At 53.8% G+C, this 12,022-nt stretch overlaps 1 protein-coding gene across 1 annotated transcript; it reads right to left on the bottom strand.

Moving 5' to 3' along the window:
* Positions 1-3,668: 3,668 nt before the first annotated feature.
* Positions 3,669-9,852, bottom strand: ZNF324B (zinc finger protein 324B). Its single transcript, XM_026457556.1, has 4 exons — positions 9,743-9,852; positions 7,646-7,772; positions 7,127-7,243; positions 3,669-6,286 (listed from the first exon to the last, which is right to left on the bottom strand). The coding sequence occupies exons 2-4, from the start codon at positions 7,764-7,766 to the stop codon at positions 4,890-4,892; spliced, it is 1,635 nt and encodes a 544-aa protein (XP_026313341.1). The 5' UTR covers positions 7,767-7,772; positions 9,743-9,852; the 3' UTR covers positions 3,669-4,889.
* Positions 9,853-12,022: the final 2,170 nt, after the last annotated feature.

Genomic DNA, 12,022 nt, shown 5'->3' with positions numbered 1-12,022 from the left:
GGTGACTGGTGGCCATCTAAAAAAAAAAAAAAAATAGAAGAAAGTCAAGGATTCCACTTTTAAATGGAATCTTGAGGCTCCCACAAGATGGAAATACCACAGGACAGGGCTGTGTTTCCACAGCACATCTCACTGCATGGACATTCCCTGAGGCTGGTGGGAGACCCAACACCCATTAGCCCACTCTGTGATCAGCCCATCTCCCACAGGATTCTTATCCCTTGATGGCCACCAGTCACCACCAAAACTCAGCCCTTGCCAGGAACTTGCCAGCCACTGCACACCCAAAGATCATGTTCTTTCATAGAACAAAGTAACCCCCGGCACCCCCCAAGCCAAAAGGTCAGAGAACTCAGTGTAAAAGAGATCAGAGCTTTAGACCTAAGATAAACTGCCTGATATTCTTAGGACTCCATGAGGAAGACAGAACTCCATAAAAGGTATATGTGACACTTTTTTCTGTGTTCCTCAAAGGGTCTCAGAGACATCAGAAGACTCTTCTAGATTTCTTTATGTGGTACCAAAGACAGCTAAAGGAAGAAAGAGTGGACGAAAATGGGAGAACTCTAAGCCAATTTGGAGAGATTTTAAGTTTTTCAGAAGGCCAATAAAATTTTACATCATACTAACAAGAAAAGAAGCAAACAAAGGGATCAGACATATTTAAAGAGGAGTTTCAGTCAACTGAAAAAAAATAAATTCCCAGAAACAGGATCCAAATGAGAAAAAGCAGAAAGGTATTTTTTCTTTAAAAGAAAAAAAAAAAAAAAGCCTGAATATCAGCTTTTAATTAAGCTGACATCTGACCAAAGAGTTCATTTTATTTACTTACTCTTGTGATGGACTCTTACTCTGTCACCCAGGCTGGAGTTTGCTGTAGTTTGATAGTTCACTGCAACCTCTGCCTCCCAGGTTCAAGTGCTTCTCCTGCCTCAGCCTCCCAAGTAGCTGGAACTACAGGTGCACGCCACCATGCCTGGCTAATTTTTGTATTTTTAGTAGAGATGGGATTTTGCCATGTTGATCAGGCTGGTCTCGAACTCCCGACCTCAGGTGATCCGCCCACCTTGGCCTCCCAAAGTGCTGGGATTACAGGCATGAGCCACTGTGCCTGGCCTATACAGCTCTTTTTTAAAAAACCTTTAAATATTATCAGAGTATAGCCTGCACAAACAGAAAGTAGGGCTCCCATCCAATTTGTCTGATTTTAGAACAAACATATTAGTTTCCTATTTTGCACACAAATATATTAATTTAGGAATTTCAAAAGATCTCCATTTTGGCCACTGCGTTTTAGGGTCATCTCAAGTGACCTGGGTCCATTTACCTAAGTATTTGCAAATTGGAGCTCCATAGGTATTATACACACATCCAGGTGATGTTTCGAAGGGTGGGTGGTTTGCTCCTCAAAGGAAAGCTCAGTTTTAGGCCGGGCGCGGTGGCTCAAGTCTGTAATCCCAGCACTTTGGGAGGCCGAGACTGGCGGATCACGAGGTCAGGAGATCAAGACCATCCTGGCTAACACAGTGAAACCCCGTCTCTACTAAAAAATACAAAAAACTAGCCGGGCGAGGTGGCGGGCGCCTGTAGTCCCAGCTACTCCGGAGGCTGAGGCAGGAGAATGGCGTGAACCCGGGAGGCGGAGCTTGCAGTGAGCTGAGATCTGGCCACTGCACTCCAGCCCTGGGCAACACAGCGAGACTCCGTCTCAAAAAAAAAAAAAAAAAAAAAAAAAAGGAAAGCTCAGTTTTGATGAGCAGTTTCCCATAATTGTAGAAATACCTTTTCAAAAGTGACCAAGGTTAGTACAGTGTATTCAGACGACGTGTGTTACTTTGTGAGCATCACTCTTCAAGGAGTCACCAGTGAGTTGTGATTCACTCTTTGATGGGTCTTGGAACCTAGGATCACCTGTGTTGGCAGAGTGCTCAGGGTGCCAGATGGCCAACCGTTATGTGAACCTTCTGGCTGAGCTGAAAGTCCCTGAAGGTGTTCTTCTTGAGGAAGAAGTAGGGAGACCCTATGAGGCCACTACACATCATGAACAAACATCCCGACACCTTCAGAAATCTCTAGTCACCTAGAATTGGGTTCAGAGGGAGCAAATGCCTCTTCACTTACGGACAAGAGAACTGATACGGTGTGGATGTGTGCCTCCTCCAAATCTCATGTTGAAATGTGATCTCCAATGTTGGACATGGGGCCTAGTGGGAAGTGTTGGATCATGAGGTATATTAGGCCATTCCTGCATTACTATAAAGAAATACCTGAGGTTGTGTAATTTATGAAGAAAAGAGCTTTAATTGGATCACTGTTCTGAGGGCTGTACGAGCATGGCTTCCGAATCTGCTTCTCGCAAGGTTCTCTAGAAGCTTACAATTGGGTGGGTGCGGTGGCTCACACCTGTAATCCCAGCAGTTTGGGAGGCCGAGGCAGGTGGATCATGAAGTCAGGAGATCGAGACCATCCTGGCTAACACCCATCTCTACTAAAAATACAAAAAATTAGCCAGGTGTGGTGGTGGGCACCTGTAGTCCCAGCTACTCGGGAGACTGAGGCAGGAGAATGGCGTGAACCCGGGAGGCGGAGGTTGCAATGAGCTGAGATCCGGCCACTGCACTCCACTCTGGGCGACAGAACAAGACTCCTTCTCAAAAAAACAAAAAGTGTGTGACATTTCCCCTTTCTCTCTCTTGCTTCCTGTCTTGCCATGTGATATGCCAGCTCTTCCTTCATGTTCCATCATGATTGCAAGTTTCCTGAGGTCCCACCAAAAGCCATGCAGACGCTGGTGCCGTGGCTGTACATCCTGCAGAACCATGAGCCAATTAATCCTCTTTTCTTTATAAATTACCCAGCCTTAGGTGTTCCTTTATAGTGACACAAAACAGATTAATACAAGAACTCACCCTCATGCACCTTTCAGTTTGAAACAGAAATTGGTTACCATTGAAAAAACAAGACTGAGTTACAAGCAATAGGAAACAGCTGCAACTTTAAAATCATGGTATGTAGGCAGGTGTGGTGGGTCACGCCTGTAATCCCAGCACTTTGGGAGGCCGAGGTGGGCCGATCACTTGAGGTCAGGAGTTTGAGACCAACCTGGCCAACGTGGTGAAACCATGTCTCTACTAAAAATATAAAAATTAGCCAGGTGTGGTGGCGCAAGCCTGTAATCCCAGCTTACTGGAGGGGCTGAGGCAGGAGAATGGCTTGAACCCAGGAGGCAAAGGGGAGTCGCTCCACTGCACTCCAGCCTGGGCGACAGACTGAAATGCTGTATCAAAAAACAAACACAGTGGTTCATGCCCCTAATCCCAGCACTTTGGGAGGCCAAGGTGGGCTGATCACTTGAGGTCAGGAGTTTGAGACCAGCCTGGCCCAACATGGTGAAACCCTGTCTCTACTAAAAATACAAAATTAGCTGGGCATGGTGGTGGGTGCCTGTAATCCCAGCTACTCAGGAGGCTGAGGCAGGAGAATCGCTTGAACCTGGGAGATGGAGGTTGTGGTGAGCCGAGATTGTGCCATCGCACTCCACCCTGGGCAACAAGAGTTGCCTTGAGACTCTGTCTCAAAAACAAACAACTGAACCATGCCCTGGAATACAGACAGGAGGCTGTGCCGTGGAGGTCCACACGGCTAAAGGAAACTACATCTATTTTAAATTGCAAATGCTAGTTGTTGTTTTTTTTTCTTCCCCATTGAAAAGACCATTAATTTCCTGGAGGTGAGGTCCCAGGTAGGGATGGGGCCTAGTAGGCTTAAGGCCACAGGAAGTAAATGACCCCCAGTCTACCCTTTGGTCTCTGCCACACAGGCCCATCACACGGGGGTGGGGCAGTCACACATTGCCTTAGGTAATGGCAAGTCCTTCCTATGCAGCGCTCTGTCCAGCCTCTAATTGAGGAGGCATAACAAGGGAAAGGTGAGACCTTGTTGTGGTCTCACAACAAAGGTGGGGGTGGGGAATGGCCACCAAACCCAGCGGAAACAAGCAGCTCCTTATCTGCTCTGAAGCTATCACTGTCCCCACAGGTGTAAAGTCTGCTCCTCACACTGACTTTGGTAAACAAGTCAGTGACAGGCATTGGCCAAGCTGAGACTTGGACAAAAACATGAACGACTGCCACGGGAAAGCCTTCATCCTAGATTTGTCCTTCCAGTGCGGAGAACCACGGGCATCCCTCTCCTGAGTCAGCTGTGTGTGTGACCGCAGGCCGGGCCCTCACACCTGGCTGACCAGAGCACAGCCCAGAAGCTGAGCACACATTGACTCTCATTAGGAACTCGCCCAGCATCTGCAAACATGACGCTGAGTTGACCCAAAGCATTTGTTTCCCAGAGGAGGAGGCTGACACTTAGGCCACACCCTGATCCCCAGTCCCCGGTAGTCTCCTGTCTGCTGAGAGGGCCCCCAGGAAGCCTTGAACAGAGGCCTCAGGGGGAAAATGTCCTCAGAGTCGTCCAGCGGCCAGTTTGTATGTAGATGTGGTAAGTTCCTCTGGGCCACCCCTACCCCACGTCCGCATCCCCCCACCTCAGCATCCACTCTCATAACACAGGAAGTAGCATCACCATGCATTGCTGCCTTTGCCGGCCTCCTATGGCCCCAACTGCAGCCTCAGCCCCACCCGAGCTCCAGCTGACATGTCCTCCCTCTGATGTTTCTGCAGTGTTACCTCTTTGGGGATGGAGGTGTGAGCTATGGCTAAACTGGCAAATCCTGTCCCCACCTGCAAATGGAACCACAGCCAAAGGGTCTCCCTCCTCCCTGACCCTCAGGCACAGGGTTTTTTCCCATCGTGGATCTGAAAAGCACATGGATCCTTTAGCTGTGGAAGGGATTCACAGAAGGCCAGGAAAGGGTGGGGCTGCGACCTAGGACCTCAGACCTTCGCTGGCTTCAGGACTGGGCTTGGCATCCCTCCCCGGCGCACCTTCCGATGACGTCCCTGAGGGAAACCTGGCCCGGGGGTGCAGTCTGGTGCTGCCGCATGGGTCTTCTCTGTGGTGTGGATCCTCTGGTGGTGCAGGAGGGCCGCGCGCTCACGGAAGGCGCGGCCACACTGCGTGCACGCGAAGGGCTTCTCGCCCGTGTGAATGCGCCGGTGGCTCAGCAGCACAGCGCCCTTGGCGAAACCCTTGCCACAGTCCCCACAGCGGAAGGGCCGCTCACCCGTGTGCAGGAGCTGGTGCTGGGTGAGGTTGGAGCTGCGGCTAAAGGAGCGGCCGCACTGGGTGCAGGCAAAGGGCTTCTCGCCTGTGTGCACGCGCTGGTGCAAAAAGAGCGAGGAGCCCTGGCTGAAGGCGGCACCGCAGAGCGCGCACACGAAGGGCTTCTCGCCCGTGTGCGTACGCTCGTGCTGGATCAGGTGCGAGTTGCGGCAGAAGCGGCGGCCACACCGTGCGCAGGCATACGGACGCCCGCCCGCGTGGATCTTGCGGTGCTGGCTGAGGTTGGAGCCGTGGCTGAAGGCCTTGCCGCACTCGGAGCAGCTGAAGGACTTCTCGGCCGTGTGGATGCGCTGGTGCCGCACCAGTGAGGAGCTGTGCCGGAAGGCCTTGCCGCACACGGGGCAGGCGTAGGGCGTCTCGCCGCTGTGGATGCGCTGGTGCTGCGTCAGGTGCGACGTCTGGCTGAAGGCCTTGCCGCACTGGGCGCACTCGTAGGGCCGCTCCCCGGTGTGGGTGCGTAGGTGCTTGAGGAGGTCGGAGCTCTTCACGAACACTTTGCTGCAGGCCCTGCATTCGAAGGACTTCTCCCCAGCGGGGAGAGCCTCGCCCAGCTCATCCCAGGTCGAGGGCTCCTGGCCACCGAGGAGTCTCTGAGGCTCCTGCCAAGCTGCACCCATTCCATGATGCCCCCGACCGCTGGCGGCCTCCAGATCCGGGGCATTCCCGAAGGCTCTCCCAGGGACCTCCTGTGCACATGGCTTCTGCCGCTCAGGGGTCCTGGGCTGCCTCCCAGGCACCGGGTGCTCTGTGAGCGTCTTTTCCCTAAGCTGGCCGCCCTCGGGAGGCCTAAGTGGTGAGGTCAGTCGCAGGCTGACGCTGGCCTCCTCACTGCCCGAGCCTAGCAGGAGTCTCTCCCAGTAGATCACCGACACCCCTGTGGGTTTTCTCTCCCGACATGGGGAGGCACCCCGTTGTCGCTGCAGGCTTTTTACACTGTGGCAAGCACCGGCAACTGGGAAGACGCTAGTAGTCATCCCAGGTGGGGTATCTGGGAAAGCTGGTGGCCATTCTCCAGAAACATCTCCATCCTCTGCCAAACTCCAGGAACCTAAAGGCAGAGAAACGGTGGTTGCCGGGGGCATCCTGGTTAGGAGAGGACCAGGGCAGGCTGAGAGGAAAGGCAAGAAGGAACCCAGGGGCTGACACAAAAGCTTAGGGGAAAAGTAGAGGCGAGGCCGGCCCTGCAGGAGGGGCTGGGGTTTTGAGGAAGTATCTGCCCTGACGTATGGCACTGACTGCAGTGGGGACTCCCATGAGCAAGACGGCAGCCCCCAGACACCCAGGATGTGAAGCTGAGGAAAACTGAGCAGCTGCTGCATGCCACCCAGGTCTCCACACTGGCTGTTCCACCCCCTCCCTTTCCATAGCTCACTGCCTTCTCCCTTGGTGCCCTGTCTCAGGCGCCCACTCCCAAACCTGCTCTTGCAATGACCTCCATCCAATGCTCTAGACTGTACTCCTGAACCCTACTTACTCACTGCCTCTCCCCTGGCACCATCAGCCCCACGAAGGCAGGACCATGAGTGTCCTGGTCAAGGCTGTGTCTACAGTACCTGCATGCCCTCAACAAACATTTGATGAATACAAAGATGAATGATGGGATAAATAAATGACCTGTCAATAATGGCCGCTAGTAGTGGAGGGTTCAAGGCCACACAGCCCAGCTGAGGGTAGGCCCTTCTGTGTGAACCCAGCTCCTGTGCCCTTGGAGCTCTCCCTTCAAGGGCACCTACTAAGGCAGCAGCCTCCAGGAGAGGCGGATGATGGAAGAGAAGGGAGTCAGGTGGGAGGCAGGAGAGGAGGATGTGTTTCCAGAGTTAGAAATGCAGGGACACGGGCTTGGCCACAGGTTGGTCCTGAGTTCACCCCACCCTGAGCTCCCACTCACCAGCACTGAGCCTCCTGTAGGTGTTCCTGGCCAGGGTCATGTCCTTTCCACTGGGAACCCAGGGCTCCTCGCCACGCTCAAGCTGGATGACCACATGAGGTCGGGAGGTGGAGAGTCCTGTGAGGAGGAGCCCCAGGTGAAGACAGCCCACCTCCCAACAGGGAGCAGGAGTCAGGGCTTCACGAAAATAGACAGTTATCTGTGCAACTGGGAGAATCTAAAGATGGCACAGGGCAAGGGGCTCAGAGGAATAGCTCATGCATCCTCAGAGCAGCAACTGTGCCCAGAGAACCAAAGGAAGGGGACTGAGCCCAGGCATGGGAGAGGCCATGGCTGGACAGGGCTGCAGGGAGTGGTTGACCCAACCAAACTGCATGTCTACAGGACGAGACCCCTGCTCCACATGGCCCCAGCCAGAAGATTTGATCCTGCTCATCAATCAGGAGGGAAGTGAAGAGGCAGTCCTGGCAGGTCAGATGGTCACCAAGTGCACTTTTCATGGAGCACCCAGGGTCTTACCAAGTGAGGTCACAAGTGTGAAGTTTTCCAGCATCACATGGCGGTACAGGGCCCTTTGCGCTGTGTCCAGGAGCCCCCACTCCTCCTGGGAGAAGTACACAGCCACATCCTCGAAGGCCATCAGATCCTAAGATAGCAGGGAGGTGGAGGTAGGCATGGTCTAAGGTATGGCTGTGAGCCAGGGCCAAGCTCCCCATCCCAACAGTCACCTCCCCTGGTGTCCCACCTTCCCTGGGTTCCACCCCGGGGTTATATTCAGGTGGCACTTCCCTCATCTGTCTGGGACCCTTCCCCTCTGCCCTCCTGGTCCAGGCCCCAGATGGCTTCTTGACTTCCCCACTGGCCACCCCTACACAAGCGGACTAGAGTAAGCCCTGGCTGGGCCCTTAGTTGCCACACCAAGGGCAGCCGCAAGTATCCACTCATGACTCAGCATGACCATTCGTGACCCTCCCCATGGCCCTTCTTGCTTTTGTAATAAGTAACGGTGTAAGTCCCAGCTGTGGACACCCCAGGCATGCCCATGACTGAGACCTTCCCCTGCTGTGCTTGCCTGACATTTCCAGGCTGCTCATCCAGTCTGAGGGACAGGACGATCCCCACCAGTCGTCATAGGGGAGGAGCCCCAAGAACCCGTGAACACAGAAGAACTCAATCCCTTCCTCCCTCCACATGGCGCCTCCTCAATTTCTTCTTATTTTTTTGAGACGGAGTCTTGCTCTGTCACCCAGGCTGGAGTGCAGTGGCGCGATCTCGGCTCACTGCAAGCTCTGCCTCCTGGGTTCACTTCATTCTCCTGCCTCAGCCTCCCGAGTAGCTGGGACCACAGGCGCCTGCCACCACACCCGGCTAATTTTTTTGTATTTTTAAGAGAGATGCGGTTTCACCGTGTGAGCGAGGATGGTCTCGATCTCGGCGCCCCCTCAATTTCTTTCCCACATTGCCGCCACCCTCTCCTACTCAGTCACCTGCCGAACTCCTCCCCTGATAGCCTCAGGCACCCCAGCCAGTTTTTCTTACCCTCAAGCTGTAACTGCCCACGCCTGACTGCTCATCGGTTCATCACCTTCCTCAGTCCAGTTCATAGGCCCTGTCCTCAGCCCAGGACACCAACAACGTCAGGTCCAGTGACATGACCAACCTGGAACATCCCAGACTCCTGATCTTTCCCCCAAAGGAAACCTGCTTTCCCTTCAAGTCTCCTTTCTGTCTACAGCAGCTCCCTTCTTCCAGGCGCTCAGGCCGAACAACATGGAGCAGTTCGTGCTTCAAACAGCCCACACCTGATGCATCCGCAGATCCACCAGAATTCACCTGGCCGCTCACCTCCACTGCTGCCCAGACTGTGGCAGTCGGTTCTTCCCTTCATGCCGACACCCCTGCATGTCTGTTCGCCACGCAACAAACGGTGGAACCGTTTTAAAATCCCAACTCAGAGAATGTCCTGATTCTGTTCAAAACTTCTGTCTCCTGACGCCCTCGAGATAAAGCCCACCTCCTCGCCTGCTACTGCAGCCACACACGTGCCCTCTCCCCCAGCTCCACATCGAGAGCGCTCAGGCCCAGAAGCACCTGGGCTGCGGCTCCCCTCCCAGGTTTTGCACACGCAGGACTCTCCCCTCGGAGCTTCCTTCAGGACCTCAGCCCCCTGTCTGCCGGAAGTCGGGAGCCCACCGGTGCCCTGGACACAGGGGTTTATACTGAGCCCCGCAACCCCCCAGGGCGGGGAGAGGAAAGACGACGAGGCGAGGTCTAGGAAGCGGCCTCCCTCCGTGGGGGCGCGGTCTGTGGGAGCAGGGGCTCCCCGCCCTCCCCGGCGCGGGTCTGTCAGCGCTGCCACCGAATCCCGCAGCTGGGCGGGGAGAGAGGCGTGGACCACCCGGCACCGCCATCCCCGCCCGCAGCGTCCCGCGGCTGCCCCGCGCCTCAGCCTCCCCCGGAGTCATGGGCGCAGAATGCCCAGTGCGCTGCCTCCGGGGCTTCCGCAAGGCGGGAGAATGCGTGGTTCCCGCCGGGGCCCGACCGCCCCCAGGCCGCCCACGTCATACTCGAAGATACCGAGGCTTGGGGGCGCGGCCAGCTGTTCGCGGTCAGTACCTTCCTCGCCGCCAGTCTCGGGCCCCGACCCGCGCGCCACAGCCCAGACCACCGGTGTGGCCTGACGCGAGCAGCCAAGTGACAGTCGCAGCGCCGGAAGTCCAGCCCCCAGAGCTCACATTGGCCCAATACGCGCGCGGACGCTTGCGCACAGCCTTCTGGGTTATGTGGTTCCTGCCTGTTGTTCGGCGTGGAGGCGGGGCCATTACCAGTCTCCATGGCAACGGCCAAGCGGCGCCGCGGGGGGCGCCTGGAAGTGGAGTAGCGCAGCTGCCGCGAGTTTCCAAGGGCTCCGTAACACTGGTGGAGTCGCCCAGCGGGTTGTCCAGCGTTAGGGATTCCCGGTTCCTGGCGCCCACCTAAGCAGCCCCGGAGACTAAACCCTGCAGGCGTGAAAGCAGAAACTGCCGAGGTTCCAGAAGGCAACACCAGCAGGGAGCACGAAGGAGAAAACGCACGGGGTAGGGCAGGTGTAGGTGGAGGAGCCGATGCCTGGAGCTCCGGGTTACCTTCCCAGCTCAGCCTCTCACTGATGTGCATCCTGCGCGCGGGTTTGACCTCCCTGTGTGTCAGTGTCCCGTAAAGGTTTAAGATCCGTTTTTCAACCTCTACACCAAGAATTCTCAGCCCGTAATGATGCTGTCCTCTTGTCATTTGAGTCTGTGATCGTCCTTGGATGCTCGCCCAAAACCTCTGTTTTCCTTGTAACTTGGATGAGCAGAAGGTAATTCCCCAGCCCTGCTTGTCCTTAGACCATCTACTTCTTGCTTTGCCCCACACATCACAACATTGATGCTTTGTTCCTTTTTTCTCTGGACCAATCTAAGTGTCTTTGACACAAAACAACGAAAGGCAGGGCAGTCTCAATGTAGACTGACCATGTTGTTGGCAGAGAATAAACGGCTCTCTCTTTGTTGCTCCCCTGTGAGGGTCTTGTTTTTACGACCCTTAGTTCCCAGATGTCAAGTACGTTAATTCATTTTGCCTTCCTCTAAATCCACCTCCATCTATAATTATCTGTCTACTGTCAGCTATAACTGTCCACAGAATTGATTCTACTTGTAGATCCTTGTAGTGTAAGATAGCTCGACAATTTTTGAATGTTTTTATTTAAAATTTTCCTGCTTTGAAAGAATTTAAGAACACTTAAGGTCCTATTGTGATTTAATCAAATCCTTAGAGACAGTATTAACATTTCAAGCAATTTTTTTTATTTTTTATTTTTTATTTTTTGAGACAGGGTCTCACTGTGTCACCCAGGATGGAGTGCAGTGGTGCATACTCGGGTCACTGCAACCTCCGCCTCCCATGCTCAAGCAATCCTCCAACCTCAACCTCCCAAGTAGCTGGGACTACAGGCAGGAGCCATGATGCCTGGTGTATTAATCTGTTTTCACGTTGCTGATAAAGACATATCTGAGACTGGGTAATTTATAAAGAAAAAGAGGTTTAGTGGACTCACCGTTCCACGTGGCTGGAGAGGCCTCACAATCATGGCAGAAGGTGAAAGGCATGTCTTACATGGCAGTAGGCAAGAGCGAATGAGAGTCAAGCAAAAGAGGAAACCCCTTACGAAACCATCAGATCTTGTGAGACTTATTCACTACCACAAGAAGAGTATGGGGGAAACTGTCCCCATGATTCAATTACCTCTGACTGGGGCCCCTTCCACAATACGCTACAATTCAAAATGAGATTTGGGTAGGGACACAGCCAAACCATATCATTCTGCTCTTGGCCCCTCCCAAATCTCATGTGCTCACATTTCAGAACCAATCATGCCTTCCCAACAGTTCCCCAAAGTCTACTTACATCAGCATTAGCTCAAAAGTCCACAGTCCAAAATCTCGTCTGAGACAAGGCAATTCCCTTCTTCCTATGAGCCTGTAAAATCAAAAGCAAGTTAGTTACTTCAGATACAATTGGGGTACAGCCATTGGATAAATACACCCATTCTAAATGGGAGAAGTTGGCCAAAACAAAGGGGCTAAAGGCCCCATGAAAGTCTGAAATCCAGCAGGACAGTCAAATCTTAAAATTCCAAAATAATCTCCTTTGTCTCCATGTCTAACATCCAGGTCACGCTGATGTAGGCAGTGGGTTCCCATGGTCATGGGCAGCTGCAGCTCTGTGGCTCTGCAGGGTACAGTCTCCCTCCTGGCTGCTTTCATGGACTGGTGTTGAGTGTCTGTGGCATTTCCAGGTACATGGTCCAAGCTGTTGGTGTATCTACCATTCTGGAGTCTGGGGGATCTTGGTCCTCTTCTCGCAGCTCCACTA

The sequence above is a fragment of the Piliocolobus tephrosceles genome, chromosome 21, assembly GCF_002776525.5.
Source record: "Piliocolobus tephrosceles isolate RC106 chromosome 21, ASM277652v3, whole genome shotgun sequence".
Classification (NCBI taxonomy): Eukaryota; Metazoa; Chordata; class Mammalia; order Primates; family Cercopithecidae; genus Piliocolobus; species Piliocolobus tephrosceles.
The sequence above is the reverse complement of the archived record's forward strand: the minus strand, read 5'-3'. Positions and strand labels throughout refer to the sequence as shown.

Excerpts from the sequence above, each read along its gene's own strand:
- ZNF324B (XM_026457556.1), bottom strand. The coding sequence starts at position 7,766 with ATGGCCTTCGAGGATGTGGCTGTGTACTTCTCCCAGGAGGAGTGGGGG. Across the intron at positions 7,244-7,645 it reads CACACTTGTGACCTCACTTG|GACTCTCCACCTCCCGACCT; the intron begins GTAAGACCCTGG and ends TCCTCCTCACAG. Across the intron at positions 6,287-7,126 it reads CTACAGGAGGCTCAGTGCTG|GTTCCTGGAGTTTGGCAGAG; the intron begins GTGAGTGGGAGC and ends CTCTGCCTTTAG.